Source organism: Vulpes lagopus, chromosome 5 (assembly GCF_018345385.1).
Source record: "Vulpes lagopus strain Blue_001 chromosome 5, ASM1834538v1, whole genome shotgun sequence".
In the NCBI taxonomy this organism is placed as follows: domain Eukaryota; kingdom Metazoa; phylum Chordata; class Mammalia; order Carnivora; family Canidae; genus Vulpes; species Vulpes lagopus.
Genome location: NC_054828.1, coordinates 84,132,207 through 84,158,239, shown reverse-complemented (window position 1 = coordinate 84,158,239; position 26,033 = coordinate 84,132,207). Strand labels below are relative to the sequence as shown.

The window sequence follows — 26,033 nt, the reverse complement described above, 5'->3', positions numbered from 1 at the left end:
TTAGAAGCAAAGAGGGGAGTTACCTGAGGTTGTCCCCCATGAACTGTGGCACTTCCAGGAGGGCCAGGTTCCCCTTCTGCTGGGCTCAGTCCATAGACCATGATTAGTGTCTACAGAGCACTGTTTCTCTCTCAGGGTCCTTGGCTGGTGCTCTGGGAGGGAGTATGGAGTGGCAGGCACCCAGCTGGAAGAGATCTGGACAGACCTGTTTTCCCGTGAGGGGGATAGGTTTGTGGAGACATGAAAAGGTGGTTCAGGAAACTGGAGATTCTTGAGATAGAAAGATCCTGGGCAGCTTGAGCCATCTGGTGACCTGGTTCTGAGAGGCATTTGCTGAGTCGATGGATAGACACATCTTGAGAGACTTTTGCAGCAATTTGTCACTTATAATTGACCAAGCTTTAAAAAGATTCCAACCCTTGTTTGTGTAATGAGGCGTAGGAAATTTTATTCACCATAATTTCTCTTAGGAAGAAGGCTGTCTTTGTCATAAGAATGTCTTGAGCAAGGCGTCAGAAGAGGGGGTTGGTCTGCTTGACAGAGGGGGAAGAATTGTGGTTTTCGATCCTGCCAAGAGAGGAGAGAGAAGGAAGGAGAGGGAGAAACAGTGGGAAGGAGAGCAAGCATCTGGGATGAGCTGAGAGGCCTGTGACTGGGGCTATCTTGAGACTGGTCATGCCTACTGGGTGGTGAAAGTTGTTGATGTACCATTCTCCCCTCCACCATCATTCCTGGGAAGTTGCCAGTAAAGTCTGCTTGGTTCTTGAAATTTCTGCAAGAGTAGACTATTTAGGGGATGGATCTTGAGGAGCTGTGAGTCTCCTATCGTGGTGCAGTGTGTACAGGATCAGCCCCAGCTTTGGCTTTGCACCTAGGTCATGGAATTAGATCTAGATCTCTAAGGGCAAGGTTGTACCAGCTGACATCAAAGTTACTTTTAATTATGGGCTGAAGATGAAAGGAATTTGCTCTTCTAAATTCAATAATTATTTAAGGGAATGAATGGTTGACAGATTATCATCCTGAAGGTCAGGGAAAACTAACTGGAATATTAGTGTTAATAACATGAACTCAGTGTAGGATAGACTAGATAAGTAATTATATTGATGTTGGAAACCAGGGTTCTCACCATGAAATTAGGAGGATATAGATCCGGAGGAGGGGAAAGGCCAAAGGATTACATATTATATTGAATTGGAAGTGTGGAATATGAACTCGTGGCACACATACACACACACATTTATGTTTATAATTTCCCAGTTTCCTGGCTCTGCTCATTGAAAGGGCATAGAAGCAATGGTACCTGGTAACAGTGAACACATTTAGCACTCAGGTCTTGGTTTCTAAATACCACTACCTACTAAAAGAAACTGAAGCTTCTTGGAGAGGTGGCCAAATCCACATCTGGGACAGGGAGAGCTGCTACAGAAAGTAGGAGGGCACTCATGAAATGATGGAGACGCAGGAACTGGCTTGAAGGGACCCCCCCTCATGACATTTGGGGAAATTTGAACATTAAGAAGAATGAAAACAGTGGTTATAACACACTAAATAATCATAATAGTAATAATAATAAATCTGCAAGTCAATAATAACAATAACATGAAGGAGGAGGAGGAGAAGTCCATGAATCTGTAGTAATACTAATAATTACTAACTTTTAGTAATACTAAAAGTGTGGGAGAGGAAAGCTGGTCTTCATCGAAGAATGTCAGCTGATAAATGTAGAAGGAAAGAACCATTGTGTAACGCTCAATGAACTTACTGCCTCTGACCAGTATCATCAGTGGATGCTACTTGCATAGAGGAACGAGTTGTAGGGAAATGGGATATGCGTATGCTCTCAAGGAAGTCTCACTCTGAAGAGGAGTTAGCAAAGAGGACAAGTTACCTTTACAGTAAAGAGCTCAGAGGACACCACTTTAGCCAGGTGGCCAAACTTAGCATCACTAGTGAAAAAATCTGACATTATGTGCCTTCTGATGTGATATGATTCTTGCAGTAATCCCTAAATACTGGAATACATGAAAGGCTAAAGAAGAAAATAAAAACAACTCATAATCCCACCTGCCAGAAATTGTCACCATTGACATTTTGCTGTATGCATATTTGCAAAATTAGGATGATTTATATAATATGTGTGTGTGTGTGTGTGTGTGTATATACTCTTTATATAGAATATGTACAGAGAATCATATGATATATATGTTTGCATAACATATATGTATACATGATATATACTCTTTTTTCCATGTAGCATATCATGAGCATTTTTCCTTGTTATTAAAGGTTATTTCAAAATATATCTAATAACGACCTAGTAATCCATCATGTGATTATTCTGTAAAGTACTTAATAATTTTCTTTATTGTGACCCACTTGGGTGGTTTAAGTCTTTTGCCATTATAAATAATATTGCAATAAATATCCATGTACGTAAATCTCCCCATATTTCTTTTTTTTTTCTTTGCATAAATTCCTGGAAGTAGAATTTCTGAACATAAGACATTTTAAGGCTTTTGATATATATTCCCAAATTGCCCTGTAGATTATGCCAACCTGTAGCAAGATCATATCAGTTTATAATCTCAATAATAGTGAGTGATGATGTCCATTTATTTATTTTTATTTTTAAATTTTTCATCAACTAAATTTTTTTTTTTTTTTTTTAAATTTTATTTATTTATGATAGTCATACAGAGAGAAAGAGAGAGAGGCAGAGACACAGGCAGAGGGAGAAGCAGGCTCCATGCGCCGGGAGCCCGATGTGGGATTCGATCCTGGGTCTCCAGGACCGCGCCCTGGGCCAAAGGCAGGCGCCAAACCGCTGCGCCACCCAGGGATCCCCTAAATTTTTTTTTTAAGTAGGCTCCATGCTGGGCATGGAGCTCAACGTGGGGCTTAAACTCATGCCCTGAGATCAAGACCTGAGCTGAAATCAAGAGTCAGATGCTGGGCAGCCTGGGTGGCTCAGCGATTTAGTGCAGCCTTCTTCAGCCCAGGGCCTGATCCTGAAGACCTGGGATCAAGTCCCACATCAGGCTCCCTGCATGGAGCCTGCTTCTCCCTCTGCCTGTGTCTCTGCCTCTCTCTCTCTCTCTCTCTGTATCTCTCATGAATAAATAAATGAAATCTTATAAAAAAAAAAAGAGATGCTTAACCAACTGAGCCACCCAGGTGCCCTTCAACTAAATACTTTTTAATTATAATGTTTCTCTACACTTTAAAAGAATTTCAGTATAGTTAATATACAGCATTAGTTTCAGGTGTACAATATAACAATTCAACAATTCTATACATTACTCAGTGTTCATCATGATAAATGTACTCTTAATCTCTTTGAGGATGTCCATTTAAATGCCTTCTAGATAGCATCGATATTCTAATTTTAAAATCTTTAATGGAATTTTTAATTAAAAAATAGCCAAATGTCAGTACCTTTATACATTTCAAGCTCTTGCGTATCTGTATGCATTTTTTGGCCTATTTATTACCCTGAACATTTCTTACTTGCTTTTTTCATTAATTTCCAAGTCTTCATAATTTTTAATTTTTTACTTATTTTTTATTTTTTAAAAAGATTTATTTATTTATTTTAGAGAGTGAAAGAGAGAGAGCCCGAGCAGGAGGGGCAGAGGGAAAGGGAAAGGGAGCGAGAATCCCTAGGAAGACTCCTTGCTAAGCACGGAGCCAGATGTGGAGCCCTGACCCTGGGCCCTGAGATCATGACCTGAGCCAAAACCAAGAGCCTAGATGCTTAATGGACTCTGGAACCCAGGCGCCCCCTTTATACTTTTTAAAAATCAAAATTTAAAGTCTATATAACTGTCCCTCTTAGATGCTTAGATCTAATACACAGGTGGCTTCCTATCTTTTGCTTTTCCAAGAAAAATAGTCTTGGACCTATCACTTTTCACTTCTGCTACACTTATTTTCTAGAATAAATTCCCCAGGGGTGCCTGGGTGGCTCCATGGGTTAAGTGTCTGTCTTTGGCTCACTCAGGTCAGAATCCTGGAGTCGTAGGATCACGACCCACCTCAGACTCCCTGCTCAGCTTGCTTTCTTTCTCTCTCTCAAAATAAATAAATAAAATCTTAAAAAAAAAAAAAAAAAATTCCCCAGAGTAGGCTACCCAGGCTGGAGGGCTGATTGTTTCTAAAGTTTTTGAGCTAACCGGACAGATTTATTTTCTAAAGGGTTGGACCTTCTATTATGCTGCCAGACTTATATCTGTTTACCTCTCATGGGCCACCTGAAAGTGACCACAGGTCAGCCACAGGAAAGCAGAGCCTTTCCCCAGGTGCCCCTGGTTTCCCCTTCCCTTGGGCCTCCCTGAGGGTGCCTGGGGCCATGGGGAGCCAAGGACCTATCTCAGCACAGATGTTTAACCCTGTGTGTCCCAGGACTGCCAAAAGGAAACAAGAAGGGGCTTGGGAAGGCTAAGGGAAGACAAGAGAAGGGCTTGAGACTCTATCTGCCTATAAATCATCATCCCCAAGTGAATCATGCCCCAAGTCCTAGCGTTTAGAGCCACAATAAAAATGGTTCAGGCCATCATTGTGGCCAAGGTGAGAATGATGGTTCTGCCTTGGGCAGGCGCAAGACTGACCCAGGTGAGAACAGGTACTGAGCAATCAAGGCATGATGTGACATCAGCTGCTGCCCTCCCCTCCCCCTGCCTTCCATCAGCCATCCCTGCTTCATTCTCACGCACTCATCATTGTCAGTTCATTCCCCACCCCCGCCCCGGCCCCTGATGCTGCCTTTTTTATTTTTATTCTTTTAAAGTTCTGCAAGCATTGAGACTCCCAAAGTCTCCCCTTTGCCTGAAGTGCCCATGTTTGAATGCTTGTTTCTCTGTGTCAGGCTGGGCCTGGCTTTGAATGAGAGTAAAGAAGGCCCTTCCATTTCTTACCAGAGGTGCCCTGCCCCCCTAGCTCTGGGGGATGTAGGCATTGCTGTGAAATCACTGGGAGACCACCCTTCTTTCTATTACTGTTATGAGAACAAGAAGGTCTTCCATGCTGATGTTTTGTGGAAATGGCCCAGAACTGGAACTGAGGGGATTTGGGGTTTCTAGGTTGCCTTCTGCCTGCCCCTCTGTGACCCTGGGCATGGAAATGCCCTTCCTTTTTCTGGCCCCGATTATTTCAGAGAGGGGGTGGCCTAGATGGTTCTATGATAGATGCATACAAAGGGGTGTTCTTATCCATATCCTATGTGAATAGGGCATGGTCTCTTGTAATTCTGGGATTCTGTCAAACGAGCATCACCATCGAGCGACTTTGGTCTGTGGCTTTGGAACCTGGATTCCTAACCCTGACCATAGCCTTCACCTCTCCCCCAGCAGCCTCAATGACTCATTTTTGTTAAATCTCTCTTATGCATAGCCCCATATAAGAATGGACAGGGGTGAATGGGTCCTGTGGATCCGCAGATGTACCTGAAACCAGCACCCCCGTCACTGCACTGCACAATCTCTGTCAGATAACGGGGACACACAGGTGCTTAAGTGGTTGAGAACCTCAGAGAGATGCAAACCAAATAAATGCACTCTGACTATTCAGAGGCAAAGGAGAACATTTCTGGAAGATTCGTGGAGAAGATGGCACTGAGCCTGGAAGGATAGATGGAGATGGTCATAGACTGTTGGGGAGCAAGAGGGTCCTGATAAAGTGAACAGTATGAACCAGGTCAGGAGGTGGGAACCTGCAGGCACCACCCAGACAGGGAATGGTCCCTTTACCGGAAGTAGGGGTGAGTGCTACTCATCCTGTCAGGTGCTATCACTGCCAACATGTATTTAATGTATTAAATATTATTATCATACATTTTTATATCATTTTGACATCCTCTCTTAGCCAAGCAGGGATTCCATACGGTCTGAATTTAGTTTGAGGGTGGGCTATGGTGCCCCTCTCCCCACAAAAAAGATTAGTTTTGTTTTTGATGACTCTTTCCCCAGCTTTCCTTTTTGTGTCCTGCTCTCTCTGACCACCACCCTAACACCCCATGCCTGCCCCTCTGCTTCCTCCTACCTCTCAGGACTTTGGGGCAGGACCCTTGGATCCAAATTTCTCCTCTTTTCAAATTATCTGCCCTGGAGCAGACCTTCCAGGTGCCAGTGTTTCCAGAAGGACCTTCTGGAGACCATGCCCCTATCAAATACAAGTAGACAACCTCAAGGTGACATTCTGGCAGGTGAGCTAGAGGCAGGCAAGCCAATGAGGGAGTCTGAGAAGCAACCTGGGCCAACCCTTTCCCTGGCCCAGGGCTCTAGAGAAGGGCCTGCAGCCTTTCATCGGCTCCTAGCTCCTAGCTGCCTTTGCATTCAGGGCCTGGCTGCCTCTTTGTTCCTAGTTGAAAAGACTTCCTGCAAAGTTCACCCGGCCACAGACCTCCAGCTTTCCCCAGCCCTCAAGTGCCCAGGGCTCCTCTTTCAAGCATCACAAGGCATGGGGGTGAGAGGAGGGTTAAAAGCAGGGAAAACCCTCCTCCCATTCCTCAGGGCTCCCCAGTAATGTCCCCATTCTCTGCCACGAAGAGCCCAGCCCTGAGAACAGTGAGGCCGGGGCGAGCTCTTAAAGCAAGTGTGTCCTGGGGCTTTGGCTGCCCCACAGGGGACCTGAGCCCCAGCCCCTCAGCTTCTGATAGAGGGGCCTGGCTGAGCACAGGGATGGCAGAGCAACAGAAAAGCACGTTCTAGCTTCTTCCAGTCCTAATTTCTCAGACTTGTCTTTAGGAACTTTGGATTTAGTTCTCCCTCAACCCATGCCAAGATCAGAGCTCTTTGGAACTCATTCTTGTGGCAGGAGGCCTCCCTTTGATGACTGTGTCAAATGAGATGGAGTTTGGCCAGGTTGTTATAGGAACTCGGGAGAATCCCTGGAGTGGGAAAATAATGAGAACATGCGGCCATTCACCATTCAGCGCTGGAAAGTAGAGCATTCATTGTCCCGTGGCAGAGGCTGCGGCGTGGGAGGAAGCTGGCCTGGGGTGGGGAGCTTGCCTCGTCCCAGGAGGCTTTCAGAGGGGTGGGGGGCACCCAGCAAGAGTCTGACTAAATTCTGGGTACAAACACTAAACTTTTCACTTTCCAGCCATGTGACCTTACGCAAGTTAAAACAAACAATCAACATGATCCCATTTTGTTGAAAAACAAATGCATTAAATCCGGAAGGAAAATCATCCTCAGTCTTTTTAAACCATCCTCACTTTTGCGGTAGTTAACTCAGTGGCGTGTTTATGAGTGATTTAAAATTACCTTTTGTGCTTATCTATTTTTTTCCGACATTTTCTCTAAACGGCATGGGTTAAGTGCCCTCTTTACATCACCCCCCCTGCGCGCCCCCCACAACACACACAAATATCCCACCAAGCTATTTCCAATTTGGAAAGAGATTCTGGGGAGAGACTCTGGAATTTTGGAGTTGATATGCATACATTTGAAAGGGGAGGGGCAGTACTTCTCAGCAGTCAGGCTGCTCCTACGTGAGAAGTTTCCCTGCTCCTTGATGCCCTGGATTAGACCAGTGTTGGTCACAGGTACTTCACAGACAGGCCTGATGGGTCAGCTGGTCTGGCTGGCTGGTCTGGACTGGCAGTGAGTCCTGCTCTTGCAGTACAGGAAGTGGCTGTTCATTTCCCATCCTACGGGACTGTTCATCAGCTGGCTCAGCAAACACCCTGGCTGCCCCACTGGATGCCCTTCCTGGTGCTGCATCCTGCTTTCAGACCAAGGGGCTTCTGTTGAGGTCTTTGCATTTCCATCCTCAGCTAGCCTTGTCCTTCTATTAAAAGGGGAACAAAAAAAAGGAGGAGATCATGGGGACGCGGCAGCTTCACTGGGTTTCTTTGCCCATTCTGGGCAACCCTGATGTCTGAGTCCCTTGTCTAACCTTGACATAGGCTGGCTTCTATGACTGTTCTCTGTTTCTTGTTAATTTTCTGAGGTATAGCCTGCATATGGTAAAATGCACAAATCCTAAGTTAATGGCTTAATACATTTTGACTTCTGTTTTTTTTTTTTTTAAGATTTTATTTATTTATGAGAGACACACACAGAGAGGCAGAGACACAGGCAGAGGGAGAAGCAGGCTCCATGTAGTGAGCCTGATGCGGGACTCGATCCCAGGACATTGGGATCATACCCTGAGTCAAAGGCAGGCCCTCAACCACAGATCCACCCAGGTGTCCCTGACTTTTGTTTATACCCACGTAACCACCACTCAGATGAAGACATTGAACATTTCCATTACCTTGAAGGGTTCCCTCATGTATTTCCAAATCAGCACCCTGCCCCCTCACAAAAGTAACACTGTCATGACCTGCACCAGGTTAGTTAGATTAGCTTGCCTGTTTTTTAAATCTATACATACTCTTTGGCATCAGACTTCATTATGGGTATCAGCCTTTCATTGCCGTATAACAAATTGTAGTGGCTTAAAACAATACTCTGTTCACTGATCTTCAGTTTGAGCAGGGCTTGGAAGGGTTGGCCCATTGCTATTCTGTGTAGCATCTGCTAGGGCAGTTTGATGGGGGACTGGAAAGTCCATTTCAAAATGGATCACTTGCATGGTGGGTGAGTTGCTGCTCAGTTGTAGCCATGAGCCAGGGCCTCAAACCTGTCCAGGTGAGTCTCTTCATATGCAGCTTGGCCTTCCTCACAATATGATGGCTGAGTTCCGAGTGACTATCCCAAGAGAACAAGGTGGAAGTACAGGGCATTTTTATGACACAGCCTCAGAGGTCACAGAGCCTCACTTCAGCTGTACTCTGCCCAGGATCAGCAGGAGGACACATGGACTCTACTTCTTGATGGGGCTGTGGGAAGGTTCTAGAAGAGAATGGGGCATGGAAGATATTAGAGCGTCCGTCTCTGGAAAATATGTTTTGCTACATTCTGTCTGAGAGATTCATCCATGTTGTAAACTGTGTTTGTAGTTTGCTTTTTAAATTGTTGTGTAATTTCCATTGTGTACATATACTATAATTTACCTGTGCATTCTAGTATTAACATTTGGATTGTTTGCAATTTGGGGCTTTTTGAGTAGTGAAGCTATGAATAATTCTTATACAAATATTTTGGTGGACAAAGGCTGCCTTCTATTGCCTTGCTGTCTCTTTAGCTTTTAAGATTTTACAGATGAGGGGATCCCTGGGTGGCTCAGCGATTTAGCGCCTGCCTTTGGCCCAGGGCATGATCCTGGGGTCCTAGGATTGAGTCCTGAATCAGGCTCCCTGCATGGAGCCTGCTTCTCCCTCTGCCTGTGTCTCTGTGTCTCTCATGGAAAAAAAAAAAAAAAAAAGATTTTACAGATGATACAATTCTAGCCTCTTTTTTTCCTCTCTCTTTCCACACCAGTTACTATAGCCATATGCACTTTAGTATGTAAATCTCTGCTAGTGTTTTAAAAATGTTGAAAAGAAATTATATGAGTATTACATAAATATGTTATCTTTATAAAAACTTTCAATATTACAATTAAGATTAAATTTCCTCCTGACACCCCTTGTCAAATCTGGAGCTGTTCCTCCTACCCCAGTGTAACTCCTGTCACTAGTTTGGTGGGTCTCCTTCTAGAGCTTTTTTGGTGGATTTACACATATAAATATTCTCATAGAAAATATTGTTTTCTATGTGTGTGTGGGCTTTGTTTGTTTGGTATAATGAATGGCATCATACGGCTCTGCAATTCATTTTCTCACTCAAAAAAATATGTTGGAGATGGAATCACATACAGATCTACTTCACTTTTTAAACTGCCTAATAATGTTCCATGGTATTATCAGAATACTGTCATGTAGCCATTTCCCCATGGAAGGACACTTAAATTGTATCCTTCCTTATTGTTTGCAAAGGAGAGAGTTGCAGGAGTCTTGGATCTGTGCCCCTCAATGTCTTTTTTCTTTCTCCTGTAGAGACGTCTCAGAGAAGCTGTGCAGCTGCTGGAGGACTACAAGCATGGGACCCTGCACCCAGGTGTCACCAATGAACAGGTAATTCTGCTGGAGGTAGGGGGTGGGGAGGAAGGTGGCAAAGCTACATCCCCTTCCCTGTAGCCAGAACCACTCTCTTTCCTTCATTATCCACTTCTACTGCTACTACATAGCCGTGTGGACTTCCGGCTTTTTGGAGGAGACTTTGAACTCTCCCTCATACCCTGAGCCTCATGGGAAGCATGGATGCTGATAAGGCAAGAGAGGCGCAAATGCCATAATTTCCTGGAGCTGATATGTATATATATTCTCAACTCACATTCAGTGATGTCAGAGTGGTAGTTTGAAATCAGCCATGTAGAAGTATTTTACACCATGGAAATTGGCAAATGCTATAAACCAGGACTTTCTTCCCAAAAGAACTAATTTTTAAACATTTACTAGCATACCACTACTCAAAAGTTCAGGATAAGGATGGGAAAGACAAGGCAGTATGGTGGGGATTAGGCTAGGACACTGATTTTATTTTTTAAAATATCAATTAGGACTTTGAACTAGAGCTAAGTGAAATGTTAATGGTTGTTTTTGGGCTGGAGGAAAGGTAGAGGGATGCACTATAGGGCTACTTTAATGATTATAGGGACACATGGTTAACATGTCAAAGTTTTTCTTTTTCAAAATCTTAAAAATTAATTTCACACTTTTTTTTTTCAAAGTAATATGTATGCAGGGGCACCTGGTGGCTCAGTCAGTTTAGCATCTGCCTTCAACTCAGGTCATGACCTCAGGGTCCTGGGATGGAGCCCATGGTGGGTTTCTCCCTCTCTCTCTGCCACTTCCCCTGCTTGTGCTCTCTTGCTCACTCTGTCTCTCTCAAATAAATAAAGGCTTTAAAAAAAAAAAAACCTCCAAAACAAAGTAATATATGTGCATAGTTCAAAAAGTCAAATAGTACTAAAATACCAGAAGGAAAAATAGTATGCTGCTCCCATCCCCCTTCAATTCCCATTCCTTTTCTCTAGAAACAAGTACTTTTAGTTATTTCTTCAGATAGGAATCTATGACAAACTAATATGCTTACCTACAGTCCTATTTTTCAACTTGTTCTTTTGTATTCAGCTGGATTCAGCTCTCTTGTTATTTACCCCCATAAAAAATCACATGTCTCTCCCCCATCCTCATCACTCTCCCAAAATAGTTGTCATGGATTTGAGGGTTTGTGGATATTCAGTATTCACAATGATATAAATAGGATTTACTGTTTTTTGTTTTCTCTCGTTTAATTTTATATTTTACCTGGAATTAATGATTCCCTGAGTTTTTCACATTGGCATGGTTTTCTTTATACCTTCTTGACCTCTTACTATATCTAGCAGCATTTTGATACTTTTAGTGCCTCCTTTCAATCTGAAGACCCCTGTCCTTCAGTTCCATTTTTTTCCCCTTGAAATTTTCCCTCCTCCAGCTCTAGGTCTTCCTGTTGGTGTACACTTTCATTTTGGTGGAATACCTCTTTCAGTAGCTTTCTAAAAAAAAGTAAATGTAAAGAAATTTTTTTTAAAGATTTATTTGTTTATTCATGAGAGACACAGAGAGAGACAGAGACATAGCAGAGGGAGAAGCAGCCTCCCTGTGGGGAGCCTGATGCAGGACTTGATCCTGGAACCCCAGGATCATGCCCTGAGCCAAAGGCGAATGCTCAATAGCTGAGCCACCCAGGTGTCCCTGTGGGAAGAAAATTTTGAGTTCTTTTAAGTCTGAAAATTGTAATTCTGCATTGTCTTTTTTTTTTTTAGGGCTTTTTGTTGGTGGGGGTGGGGTGGGATAAAGAGAGAATCTTAAGCAGGTTCCATGCCAAACACAGAGCCCAATGTGGGGCTTGATCCCATGACCCTGATAGGACCTGGGCAGAAATCAAGAGCCAGATTCCAACCAACTGAGCTACCCAAGTGCCCCTACACTTAGTCTTAACTGACAGTTTGGCTGAGAAGAAAATCCTAGGCTTACAGACATTTTCTTTAACAATTTTGAAGACCTTGTTTTACTGTCTTCTCAGTATTGGAAAATGTATTCTCATTGTCAGCTGATGGAAATCTGATATATTTAATTTCTGATTCTTTGTAAGTAACTCATTTTCCCTCTTTGGAAATGTTTAGTATGTTTTCTATTATATTTATTTTTGAAATTCCACAATGCCTTCTCTTAAAATTTATTATTTTGGGTTCCTGGCAACTCCTTTCAATCTGAAGACTCCTACTCTCAATTCTGGCAAATTTTCTTTTACTGTTTCTTTGATAATTTCCTCTTATTCTGGGACTCCTATTTGTCAAATATTTGACATCCTAGATTGACACTTATATTTTTTTCTCTTCTATCACTTTGTCCTTCTCTGTGGCTTTGCAGGAAATGTCCTTTAGTTTATTTTCAACATATCGATGGAAATTTTAACTTCAGCTACTATAATTTTAATTTCTAAGAGCTTTTTGATTCTTTTTAAAATTCTTCTTAATAGAATTCTTTTCCTGTTTGCAAATACAGTAACCATCTCATCTCTCTGCATTCTGGAAGCCAAGTAGGGGAAGGAGGCTGGATTCCCAATAGTTGCTTTGCAGACTTTAATTAATTTCCCTACTTTGAATCTCACCCAATCCCATCCTCCACTGTGTGGATGTTCCCAAGTCTGGGATCACTTGGATTCAGTTTCTCCAGAAGGCTGATAAGTCTCCAGCATCTGGGGAACACAGGTGATGGTGGTTAAGAGTCATCTTGTGGGGCACCTGGGTGGCTCAGTGGTTGAGCACCTGCCTTTGGCTCAGGTCGTGATCCTGGGGTCCTGGGATCGAGTCCTACATCACGCTCCCTGCAGGGAGCCTACCTCTCCCTCTGCCTATGTCTCTGCCTCTCTGTGTCTCTCATGAATAAATAAATAAAATCTTTTTTTTTTCTTTTTTTACAGAGTCACCTTGCTGTATGGTGAAGGTCTTAGGATCTTATTACTTTGAGGATAGACTTTTAACCAATTCCCTGTGTTTAGCTTATGATTAGCCTTTTTTCCCCTATGGTACCTGGTCTCTCCAAGTCCTGAGTTTTGCTGGTGTTTTGAGGGCAATGGACTGTCTCCTTAAGCATGCACTCTGCAGGCATTGAGGGGGTGGTTACTTCCTCTCTACTGGATCAGTTACTAAAACTTATTTTCCATTCAAAAACATATTGCTATCCCTCCTCTGCTGTTGTCTCTTTTTCCATTCTTTTGGTAAGTTTATGAGGCATTAACTCTGCTTTCTAACACCTTTAGGTGTAAAGCCCATGCTGAGGCTCTGGGCTGCCCATGACACACTGGTTGGATGTTCCTGGGGTAGGTGGCTTTAGTCATCAGCTCTCCCCAACCCAGTTCATTTAATATGTCTTTATGGAGCACCTGCAGGACAGTTGTGGTGCTGGAGCCTGGGGGAGAGAACAAGGAAGAAAGTAGATGAGGATCTTGTTTCACAGACCCCCAGAATCTAGGGAACAATTATGAATAGCCACAATACTATGGGAGAGCAGAGGAAGGAGTAATGTGCACAAACTGTCTAGAAGGGATTTCTTGGCTGGGATTTGAGGAATGAGAAGGGGCTGGCCAGAAGAAGCACTGTGTAGGAGCCATCCAGGTGAGGAAGCACATCATGAGCAGAGATAGCAAGTTCCTCCAGGGGAATTCTAGATGAATGTGCTCAATTGCGGCCTGGCCACTTGAAAGGAGGGCAAATGTGTGAGCTGATTGGAGCACCTTGGCCAGACATCCTTGTGCAGGGCCCTGGGGGGTGATGGGAGATGAGGCAGTGATGGCTAGGCAGGTCTATCTTCAGGCATCTGTGCTGCCATTAGGAAGGACAGGCCATGGCCAAATCATCCCTGAGCACAGTACTTCCCTCTGGCACAGGCACTGAGGAGCCTGGGTAGCATGACCTAACATGCTCCTCTTTAGGCTAGAGTAGTTCTCAGACCTTTGCAGTTCCTCTTGGACCCATCAGAGGTGAGTTCAGCCCCCCAAACCTTTCTTGTCCTCTGTCAGCTCCCAACCCAATCTCCATCTGGCTGAGGTGGCCTCTTGGGACTCCCTCCAGCATGCAGAGTTTGGGGAATGTGGCCATGTATTTCCCCCTTATTTCCTTCAGTAGCCTCAGATTGCTTGTCCTGTTTCCTGGGGCCTCTTTTGTTTTCTGTCCTAAAAGCCCCCATGTGCCTTCAGGGAGCTGGGAGGAGGGGTGGTTGGGGGGATCTTGGCGCTAGTTCTACTTCCCAATTCTGGCTCATGGTGATGATGCCTGTAGTGTCTATCTGGTGGCAGGGTAGCACATTGCTCTAGGTGGGAGCCTGCTGCTCGGCCCCTTTACTAAGCAGATCCTCCCTTTCCTTCCCTTTCTGGTCCTCCTGGCTCTCCGGGGCATCAGGGATTGGGCTCTATGGCAGCTCTTACCGTGCTTCCCTCCCTGAGCCCCATCTATAAGCCACACACCCTCTGGCCTCATAGACAGGAATTGAGTGGGTGGGTGATGATATATAAGCCCAGGGTTTGGGGAAGCCTCAACAATCTGGAGTTAAGGATAGTCCCCTATTCCTGGTCTAGGCGGCCCTGCTCACAAGTTATATCCAGGCCCAGGGTAGCTCCTGATCTCAGTCTGGACAACTTCATTTGCCCTGGGCTCTGTGCCTGCTCTGACATCCTTTTTCAGGCATGTGGATCAGAAGCCCCTGGCTACCTGCTATTGCCTGCAGACCTGTCTTGATGTCATGGGCAGCCCTGGGTAACCTGCGTACCAGTGTGTTATCTAACCTGGCCTCTGGTTATGACATCTCACCAGTGGGTATACACAAGTGGATTGTTCATACCTGATGGCCTCTATTTGGTCTTCTGTTAGTGGGTAGCTTATATCTCTCCACCAGAGACTGTTAACTCATTAAGATGTTGCTATACCAGTGAAAAATTCATCCTTAGGATAAAATAAAAGTAAACATAATTTACCCTTTGGGCTTGACAAGTAGAAATTTGATATGTGAGGAGCCCTGATAAAGACTGGAGCTATCAGTTAAACAACAAAGCCATAGATGAGAGCAAAAGTGTAAGTATAGGCAGATGGACTAGATTTCTAGATATTGACTCTGCTGTGTTCACTTTATATGCCAGGGTGTTGTTGCAGTAGTTTGTTATGCATGGAGATGGGTGAGGTTAAAGGTGAAAGATTCCCTTGTGCTAATGAGCCACCACTCACTTGGTGTTTACCAAGTGCCAGGCATTACACCAAGTCTTAGCACTTTACACATATTTCAGTTGATATTCACAGGAACCCTATTTGGTAGGTGCCTGTATTAATCCCATTTTACAGGCAAGAAAACTGAATCTCAGAGAGGTTACATTTCTTTTTTTTTTTTTCTTTTTTAGATTTTATTTATTTTATTCATGAGAGACAGAGAGAAGCAGGCTCCCTGCAGAGATCCTGATACAGGACTCGATCCCAGGACCCCAGGATCATGACCTGGGCCAAAGGGAGATGCTCTATCACTGAGCTACCCAAGCATCCCAAGAGGTTACATTTCTTACCCAAGGTCCCATAGCCGGCTAGATCCAATGCCCACCTTTCACCTAGAACTTGAAGGTGGATTTGGAAGGAAAGGGGATACTCTGTGGAGTGAACTCATGTGTGTAAACATGGCAGGCAGAGGAGCTTAGCATTTGTGAAGGTCTGCAGCCCATGCACACCTGTGCAGTTCACACAGTGAGAGCAGGCTCCAGGCATCTGCTGAGCATCCTGGATATAGTAGGTGCTCTGGGAGGTGGGCCTGAGCAGAGGTGAGCATACCTTAGTCCTGCCCTCACACAGCCAGCTCCCAGCACAGGTGAAGTGACCACATAGAAGCGGGCGCTAGAGACGAGGCTGGAGGCTAGTCTGTGTGAAGTTCATGTGGAGGCAGGTAGGAGTCCAGTGGGGAGAGAATCTTGAGAATGCAGGGGGTGAGGAAGGCCTCAGGGAGGGGACACAAGTGGTTGGTGTAGAGTGTAGACAGAAACCCACCACAATGAATGGGCCCCGAGAGAGAAGTGGAGTGGAGCAGAGAGAGAGAGAGAGATGGGATCAGGGGAGGGAAAGGAGCAGGAAGAGAAGATGAGACCAGAGAGAGGAAGCTAGAGAGGCAGTTGGGAAGTTTCAGATTGCAAAAGTTTTTGAAACTCCAGTAGAGTTGCTAGATGTGTTGGGGCAAAGGGAAGCTATGGGCAGCTCTTGAGCAAGGGAGTAACCTGAATATGTACTGGGGTAGCATCAGTCTGAGTGCCATATGGCTGGGGAGGGTAAGTGCTATTAGGGAAACCAGCTTGGAAGCTACTGGAGTTAGCAGGAGTGAGGTGGGCCTGTCCCTGGGAGCCCCTGTTGGCTTCTGAGTGGTTGTTCTTGCCCATCATTTCACAACCCCCAGGGGCTGGGGACCGGCTCACCTTATTAAGTGCCTACTCTATACCCAGCATAACCTATTGGCCACCGAGGGGCCCCATGAAAGGTGGAGTCTGCCAGCAACCTACCAAAGAGAAAGGGCAGCTGATGTAAGAGATCCTGCAAGTCTCTTCCTCAGGCACAGTGGAAATGGGGTCAGCTGTGTTTGGGCTTTGCTGAAAATAGCAGAGAAAATACCAGGGAATTAAAAATACTTGCACCCCAAATCTTCTCTGTGTGTCAGCAGGTTTGTCAGAAGCTAGCTGAAGGGCAGCCTTGACTGACACCTCCCCTTCCTTACCCTGACCCTTCGCCTCAGACTTCCGGGATCCTGGTCAGGAGTCCACCCTCTGGCTGGCCACAGTTTGACCCTTATCATTAGGCCTGGCAAGTGACCGATCCTAGCTGAAGCATTTGCAGGATGAACTGGGTGTTGTACTGGGCACTCCAGATGCATCTCTGGGCTGGGCCATTGTGGTGGCCTCCTGATGCTCTCCCTATTCCACCTGGGTCCCCCTGTGGCATTTCCAGGACAGCACCCAGAGTGATCTGTGAACACATACACTATTTTACTTGCTCCTTGGTTCCAGGGTCTCTCAGCCTTGGTGCTGTTGGCATCTGGGGCCAGGTAATTCTTTGTTGTGGGGGCTGTTCTGTGCACTAGGATGTTTAGCACCAGCCCTGGCTCCTACCAATTAGATGCCAGTGGCAACCCCTCCCAAGTTGTGACAACCAAACATCACTGAATGTCCCCTGGGTGCAAAATCAACCCCCATAAGAACCACTGCTCAGGAAGCTGCATTGTGTCCCTGCTTTCCACTCAGTAAAAGCCACAGTCCTTAGCACAGCCTGCAAAAACCCAGTTTCTCTGTGATCTTGTTTTCTACACCTCTCCCCTTATTCAGTCCACTCCAGTCACACTGGCCTCCTTTGCTGTCTCTTAAATATGTGGAGCAGGACCACTTTTGCCTCAGGGCCTTTGCACTGGCTGTTCTGACCGTCAGATTAATCTCCCACCAGATATCTGCGTGACTCACTCTCTCCAAGTATTTCCTCTAGTGTTACCTGAAGGACAACTACCCTGACTACCTGTCTCTTCCTTCTCACTGCCAACGCACACACCTTCCTACCCTGCACCACTCTTCCAGGTTTCCTGAGTCGCCCATCCTTCTCACATATCAGAGAAATTACTTATTATTTTTATTTGTATTATTTTTAGTTTATGTTCGGTTGCCAGTGGACTATGAACTCCGCAAAAGCAGGGATTTTTGGTCCGTTTTGTTCACTGATGTGTTGTGGGTGCTCAGAGTAGTGCCCAGCACATAGTAGGTGCTCAGGGAATATTTGTTGTTGAATAAATGTATTTTCTTTCATCTTTGCAATAACCTTGAAAGTCAGTGTTCATACCCCCATACTGCAAATGAGGAAGCGGAGGTGCAAAAAAGATTGAGTAAATTGCCCCAAATCACATGGCCAGCAGGTGGGGGATCTGGAATTCAAACCACGGTTTGACTCCAAGGCCTGTATTCTTAGGGAAGCTGCACATATACAGAAGAAATGACTGCTGCTGAACCAGGGGTGGGGGGGATGTTCTTTCTCCTTTTATGAATCTATAGGACTGGGGGGGTACCTTCACCCCACATAGACTTGCATATGTACATATTACCTGGGAGTAACCATGGCAACAAAATTAATGGTAAGGAGTAATGGGATTGGCCCAAATGATAAATTAGGAAGTTTTTTTTTTTGTTTGTTTTATGGAAGCATCCTTTGCTTTACAGAAGGATCCCCTTCGGGCTCTGTTTAATTACCTTCTGGAGGTTGTTTTAAATAGGCTCTGTCTTTGCTGCCTTTAGAGGTTTGGAAAAGCAGCTTGGAAGGAGGCAGAGGGGAAGGGGAGTGAGCCAGACTGGGGGCGGTGGCTCCTCCATCTGGGGTCTGGGTGCTGGGGGTATGCCCTACTCCTCCCCCAGAAGCAGGGCTTTTCCTTCTGCCCACCCTCCACTCCTCTCTGGCATCTCTACTGGGCTTCTAATATTCTAATATTCAGATAGCAGCTCTGCTGAGACACTGGACATTTCTGAAAGCAGCAAACTTCTACATTGTTCCAGCAGCCTCTCACCCAGACTGCTTCCCTTACCCCCACTCTGTCCTCATTGCCCAAGCTGAGAAATCAAGCAAGGTCCAAAGTCTCAAGTCCACGGTTTGTTGCTGCAGCGAGTAAGCTCCAGAGGATTGGGGCCACACATTTTTATGTTCCACCAGAGGCATAGAGTGACATGGGCTGAGCCAGAAGAGACATGCCATGTTGAGGAATTTGCTGGTTAAAGTGCAGCTGCTTCACAGGCTGAAGAGATGCCAGGACTCCCTGCCCTAGATTCTCAGTGTGGCTGAACTGTCCACTGGACCTCCTTTGTCTCTCATCAAATGCTTCGCATCCCAGGATGATCCTCGCCTGTACTCTGTTTGCAGGACTGACTTGGGAAACTTCAAGCTAGCAACCAGCTCTTGGCGTGTGCTTCTGCTGCCATTACTGCCTCCAGTATCTGACTCATGGGTCCAGGGAGTCCCAGGGAAAAGCCCAGACCCAGGGTTCAGACCCGAGTCCTTGTTATGCTCTCTCTACAGGCTGAGTCTGGTGTCACACAGGAAGGGGCCCTTCCTTCCCTGCCTGATTAATTTTTTTAAACATTTTTATTTATTTATTTGAGACAGAGAGAGAGAATGAGCAAGGAAAGGCAGAGGGGCAGAGGGAGAAGCAGGCTTCCTGCCCAGCAAGGAGCCCAACGCGGGCCTTAATCCCGGGACCCTGGGATCATGACCTGAGCCAAAGCCAGACGCTTAACTGACTGAGCCACCCAGGTGCCCCCTGCCTGGTTAATTTTTTTAAAAATCTAAGTCTACAGTATGCAATGGCTTGCACAGGAGACTGCAAATTTGTGGCTGAGTCAAAACCAAAAGCTATGACTCTGACTGTTGTTGCTGCAGCCTAGAGATGGATAAGTGCAAACAAATTCAGGTCATGACTAGGAATTTTAGTTTAAATGAAGATGTCCCTCCCATCTCACCTGCCTCCTGAGGTGGGAGCATTGCCAGTTGTCACCAGAAGAGCCTCAAACACTATTTTAGTTTTCATTCCTTCTTCTGTCTCTGGAAAGGCCTCCCTGATATCATGGGAGGCAGTTTCCTGTAATCCCAAACGGGTTATCTTAGAGTTATACTAACTGTTATAACGAAAAGATCTCAAAATGTACCAGCTCAAATAAGGTAGAAGTTTCTTTCTCTCCCATGAAACAGTTCAAGTTCCAGGTGGGCAGATGGCTCAGCTGCGCAGGATCATTCAGGGACCCAGCCTCCTTCCATCCTATTTCTACACCATCTCCCTGGACTGTCTTCTCTGCATGGCCCAGGGTGGGCTGCAGCCATATACCTGTGCCAGCTAACAGGAAGGAGACAAAGGCATGGTTGAGGGGTGGTGGGTGCTAGCCAGGGAGAGGCACATCTCATTTCCCCTGAGATTCCACTGGGGGACTCAGTCCCCTGGATGAGCCAAACCACAGAGGAGGCCGGAAAGTGCAGTGCACTATAGGGTGTCAGGAGTCTGTGCACAGGGCCAGGTCTGCCACCTGCCTACCACTGTTCTGTTATTTTGGAACATAGATTTTGTTGGACACTTAACAGTCTGTGCCATAAGAGGTCGATAGAGAGTTTAGAAGTTGTACACCGTATTTCTATTTCTCTAGTGGTTACTTGTAATTTTTTTTAACAATTTTAAAAAGATTTTATTTATTTATTCATGAGAGACACAGAAAGAGAGAGAGAGAGAGGCAGAGACATAGGCAAAGAGAGAAGCAGGCTCCATGCAGGGAGTCCACACGGGACTCAATCCCAGGTCTCTAGGATCACGCCCTGGGCCGAAGGCGGTGCCAAACCGCTGAGCCACCCAGGCTGCCCTAACAATTATTTTGAATGGGGAACATATGAACAATGTACAGACTTCTAAAGATATAAAGCAAGTAGAGGATAAAAAAACAAGTTTCCTCAATTGCTGGTTCCTCTCCCTAGAGAAAACTTTAGTTTCTTCTGAATCCTGCCAGAGATATCTGCATACCTGTATCCTTTTTTTTCTTTACATACTGATGATATAATAATGATAGGTTCAGAGGAATTCACTGGAACATGGTTATGATAGTAAAAGATGGCATGGTCAACAAAGGACAAATACCATATGATTCCACTTATATGAAATACCTAGAGTGGTCAGTTCAGAGAGATGGAGAGTAGGATGGTGGGGCCCAGAGCTGGGGGAGGGAGGAATAAGGTGTTAGGACTTACTGGCTACAGAGTGTCAGATGGGGAATATGAAAAGGTTCTGGAGGTGGATGGTGGATGGCTGTACAACAATGTGAATGTACTTAATGCCACTGAACTGCCACTTAAAAATGCTTAAAGTGGTAAATGTTAGGTTATGTATATTTTTCCACAAAAAAATGATGGAATATAGTGTCAAAGTCCACTCATAGGGTACAGTTTATAATATATTCACTCAAAATTTCTGTTAGGAAGAGGAGGGTAGCTCTGTGTGCACTGGTACAGAAAGGTCCCTGAAACACATAGATGCCGAAAGGGACAGAACAGCATGTGTCGGTGTGCCAGCACTTACAGATGGGTGCATGTGGTGGTCACCAGTGGGGGGTGTCTGGAACCACGCTGCTTGTGTTCAGATCCCAGTGCTACTGTGGGACTTTGGGAAAGTCACGGAAGTTGTCTGTGCCTTAGTCTCCATATCTATAAAGTGAGGGGTGTACTAGTCCCTGCCTCATGGGGTTGTTGAGGAAATTAGTTTAGTTAGTACATTCAAAGCCCTCAGAAGGATGTCTCATACATATTGCTTGTTCCCTAAATGTGAATGAATGAGTGAGGATGAATGGAACCGAGTCAGAGGTCATGAACTGTAGTTCTGGATCTGCCCGGGACCTTGAAGGTGACTTTGAGCTTTGGTTTCCTCACCTCGCCTATAGAGCAGGTTTCTGCGTTTGAGAATGAAATCATTAATGGGAGAGAAGGTGCTCAGCCAAAGGGAGAAGCATGGAAATACTGTGTGAGACGTTGTCATCGCCTCTTCTCTGTGACACCGGCCTCCCGGGGCCATGGGTGTGGTGGTGTCACCACAGGGTGGGGAACACCTCTGTGGCTCTGGGTCCCTGGCCTGACCCACTGACACCCCTACTGAACTTCTGCCTTTGCTGATGAGCACCTCTGGCTGCCACCTCCACCCCTGCTCCTTGGTGGGTATGGAAGAGGCAGTCCTTGAACCTGAGAGCATGGATGTGCCTATGGGTTCCAAGCCCTGTGCTGCTGAGCTGGACTTTGGTAGGAGGGGAGCAGCAGATACTGGCGAGGGGCATCAGCCACAGGGCTGCAAGGAGGAGGTCCTGGGGCCCCAGGATGATGTCAGCAAACTCTCTTCCTCTTCTCATGCTTCAGGCTTGGCAGTCACCCTGGCCAGACCAGACATTGAACTGGTCCAGAGGCCCCTGGAGGGTAGGGAGAACATGTGAGCCTGGGGGCCCATCTCCATCCTGCCACCAGCCCCTAGGACCCTGGCTAAGTTACTTAATCTCTCTGAGATGAGTTACCTTGTCTGAAAATAATCTATCCATCTCACAGGCATGTTGTAGGAATGACAATAGAGATGAAGTTGCTTTGAAAAATAATTAAATCCTGGGGCACCTGGGTGGCTCAGTGGTTGAGTGTCTGCCCTTGGCTTGGGTTGTGGTCCTGGGGTCCTGGGATCAAGTCCTGCATTGGGCTCCCCGTGGAGAGCCTGCTTCTCCTGTCTCTGCTTCTGTTTCTGTCTCTCATGAATAATAAATAAAATCTAAAAAAAATAATAATTAAATCTGTTAAAAAATATTACTTACTTGAATGATTTCTCTATTTTAGGCATTCATGGCACATGTCCTATGGGCTGAGTATTTTACATATACACATCTCATTTAAACTTCTGTATTCGGCAGGGTGAGCCAAGTGCTGTAACAAACAACCCCAGATTTCAGCAACTTATGTCCTAAGGTCTGTTTCTGTCTCATGTCAGAGTCCAGCACTGCTCAGGAACTGAGCACATGCCGTTGTTCAGAGCCTGGGCTCCTTCACCTCGTAGCTTCGCTGCCTTGCCAGCCTCCACTGGATCCTCTGCAGGAGCCCACAGTCCATTAGCCAGCACCCCATCACATGAGCCTACCTGACTGTGAGGGAGGCTGGAAATACGGTCTTCACTGTTTGCCCAAAGGGAAATGCAAACTGCCGGGGAGCCCCAGCATGGTTCTGGCCTACTCTTAAAACAATCCATGTCACTGATGGAGAAACTGAGGCACACAGGCAGAGTAATTTGCCCAGTGCCACACATCTAGTAAGTGATTTAAACACAGGCCTGCCTGGTTCTAATACCTGTTCTTTACACTGTTCTTTGATGTCCTAGACCAGTGTTTTCCACTCAGGCTGTTCATCAGAATCATGGAGAATTAGTTAAATCCTTCCTTCCTTCCTTCCTTCCTTCCTTCCTTCCTTCCTTCCTTCCTGAATTGTATGGAGAGATCTTTAATTTTTTTAAATAAAATTTTAATTTTAGAATAGCTTTAGATTTTATGTGTGCCCAGCACTGTGGGAGATGCCAAGTGACAGCCTTGGAAGACAAGACAAGGAGCTGGACCTGGAAATGGAAGATTCTGATCCCAGGTGGGAAGTATAGGGTGTCAGGAGTCTGTGCACAGGGCCTGGGGTCACACCAAACATGGTGCTAGGACTGGAGGTACAGTGCATGAAGGCACTTTCTGAGCAAAGGCAGATTGGCCTTTTATCCTTTTGTTTTACCTCTTTGCCATTATGCTCTGACTTACCTTCTTTGGCCAACAATGATTCTGCAATTGATTTTTCTCTCTTCGGTCCCCTTTTTCCATAGTTATTATTTCTTAAAAATTGACCACTTCTAATCTTTGTGGGCTGGAATCGCAAACAATCAAACATGTTTGACATATATCTAGGGATACCTGAGAGGCTCAGTGGTTGAGCATCCGCCTTTGGCACAGGTTGTGATCCTGGAGTCCCGGGATTGAGTCCCACATTAGGCTCCCTGCATGAAGCCTGCTTCTCCCTCTGCCTGTGTCTCTGCCTCTTTCTCTGTGTGTCTCATGAATAAATAATTAAAATCTTAAAAAGATGAAATGTATCTAAAATAAAGGTAATTAAGCTGTGAATTAAGACTGGAGGGACCCTGTTGTGAGTAAAATGCATAAACTTTTGAACATCAATCTTATGCTTCTGTGTCTGGTATCCAGTGGCCTTCTGCAGCTTAATTTATATTCCAGATGACAACATTGCCATATAAACAAAGCATAATTGAACCATTCTATTGTAAAACTAACATCAATTGCCGGCCACCTCCTCCCTCTCACCTCATACTTTCTTGCTCCTTTAAAAGTGCACTGGTTTTGGTTTGCCCACATGTAAATTTTTATTTACTACGTTTTCTTGACTCCAAAAAGTTTATCTGTGTTTTAACATCTCTCAAATGGGATGACTCTTTTAATGGTTGGAGGTCTTTGGATTATGTTATATTTTTCCTTCTTGGCGGTACATGATAGTGTACCTTAGAATCGATGAAATGCAGTATTTATATCATTTGAAGGAATTGGTGATGGTTCCGTCTGTCCAGCCTGTCTCCCATACTGTGCTGGAGAGACAACCTCACTGTTCATTTGAAAGTAACTTTCAGGATGCCTCGTTGGCTCAGGGTGTGATCCTGAGGTCTTGGGATCGAGTCCTGCATTGGGCTCCCCACAGAGAGCCTGCTTCTCTCTCTGCCTATGTCTTTGCCTCTCTGTGTCTCTCATGAATAAATAAATAAAATCTTTTAAAAAGAAAAAATAAGAAAGTAACTCTCTCCTCCTTACAACCTTCTTATAACAACTACAACAAGAGGGATAATATACCCTCAGCAGTCAGCAGGGGTTGGTGCCCAGTGCTGCCTCAGGGCACTTATCTATACATCTTCCACAATGTTGGAAGCACGGCTGTTATCCACATTTTACAGATAAGGAAATGGAGGTTCCAAGGAAGAAGTGGCAAAGCCAGGAATCCAGACAGTCTGTCCAGCTTTGAAAAATCATGCTATGCTGACTTCTTCAATGGGAGACCATTGAAGTATCTCCATTGAAATCAGGGCTTCATGCCTGGCTACACCTTAGAATCAACTAGAGAATTGCTGGAAGAATTTTTCAAGTAACTTTAGAGCAAGCCAGAGTAGAGAACCCTTGGTTTAAATGATCTACATGAGATCCCCTGGTTCTGCTGTCCTGAGATCCCTGATGTCGGAGCCCCGGGGAAGCTGCCAGACCTGGGGATGCCAGGACAGCCTGAGCCTCTGTGCCCTTTGGAGCCGGATCTCTTAGTTAAAAGATGTGGCTTATGAGACCTTCAACTGATATATGCCTTTAACTTTTGTCCTTTCTTTTCCTTTTTTTCTCCTCTGCCTCTCTCCCACCCTTCCTTCTTTGCAGCTCTGGAGTGCACAGAAAATCAAGCAGGTAATTCAGTTTTGGATTCGTTTCCTTCCCTCCTCTGTGGACCTTGCTCTGCCCTGTCCTGGGGATTTGTGGCGGTGCTGCTCAGCCTTCCCCTCCCATTTGCCCCCAGCTGCCAGCCTCCTCATCCTTCCCTCTTTACCAACACCTGGGGCTGAGAGCCAGAGCTCAGGCCTCTTGCCTTTTCCTGGGCCCCTGAGCTCCTTCCCTGTGGAAGGAGCTACAAATCCTTCTTATGGGCCTACTAAATATCAGGCATGGGGACAGAGGACTTGCCAGGTAGACACAGTCCCACTACCCTGCACTCACCTTTGAGGGTTAGTCAGGAAAAGCCTATTTGTGGCATGTGTTTGGTTTTCTCTTGTGTTGAATGATGGGACAGGACTGACTGGTCAGTCCTTCTGGGGGAGCTCTTTTCCTCCTTCCTCCCTCTGCCTTCCCCCTGCCCGCTCCCTCCCCTTCCCACAGTCACCCTGTGCTCTGTTCCCTGCTCTTGCCAGGCTATTCTACACCCAGATACCAATGAGAAGATCTTCATGCCCTTTAGAATGTCGGGTAAGTCCCTGGGACCCTCCTGTTTCTGCCCAGCCTCAGGGGCTTACCATGGTCACAGCTCCAGGAGCATCCAGGTGCACCAACTCGAGGAAGGGCCGAACCCGTTACACGCGTGGCCACATTTGTACCTGCGTGTTCACCTTGGCTCGACTGTATAAGTCTCTGGCCAGGCCTCAGGATCACCTATGGGGTTTTACCAAAAAAAATCCCCATCTGCCTTTTCTACCTGAGCAGTTGGGGTGGAGTGAAGGCCTCCACAGGTGAATCTGGAACTCCTCCCAGGTTATACACTACTCATTTAGTGGCAGCCTCAGAGGTGACACCAAATTCGGACAAGCCCTGCATGCTGTGAGTCACTCCTCTCTTACCTACCTGTGAGCACACTGCACTCTTTCCTTCCAAACCATGCTCCCTTGCAGGCACTCAATTCCCAGATTCACCTGTACTCCAGAATGCATGCACTGCATTTGTGCTACTGTACACACA

The 26,033-nt window shown here is 45.7% G+C and overlaps 1 protein-coding gene across 8 annotated transcripts in view; it reads left to right on the top strand.

Annotated features, from left to right (window-relative positions):
- Positions 1-26,033, top strand: part of SFXN5 (sideroflexin 5) — a 125,312-nt gene that overhangs the window by 14,142 nt on the left and 85,137 nt on the right. For 5 of the 8 annotated variants that reach the window (XM_041756682.1, XM_041756679.1, XM_041756681.1 and 2 more), the window contains 3 exons: positions 9,926-10,003; positions 24,969-24,995; positions 25,493-25,547. In XM_041756682.1, coding sequence (XP_041612616.1) covers positions 9,926-10,003; positions 24,969-24,995; positions 25,493-25,547 — 160 coding nt within the window. Of the gene's footprint in view, positions 1-9,925; positions 10,004-23,041; positions 24,935-24,968; positions 24,996-25,492; positions 25,548-26,033 lie in introns of those variants that run through there. The other 3 variants (XM_041756684.1, XM_041756678.1, XM_041756683.1) reach the window with 2 other exon arrangements.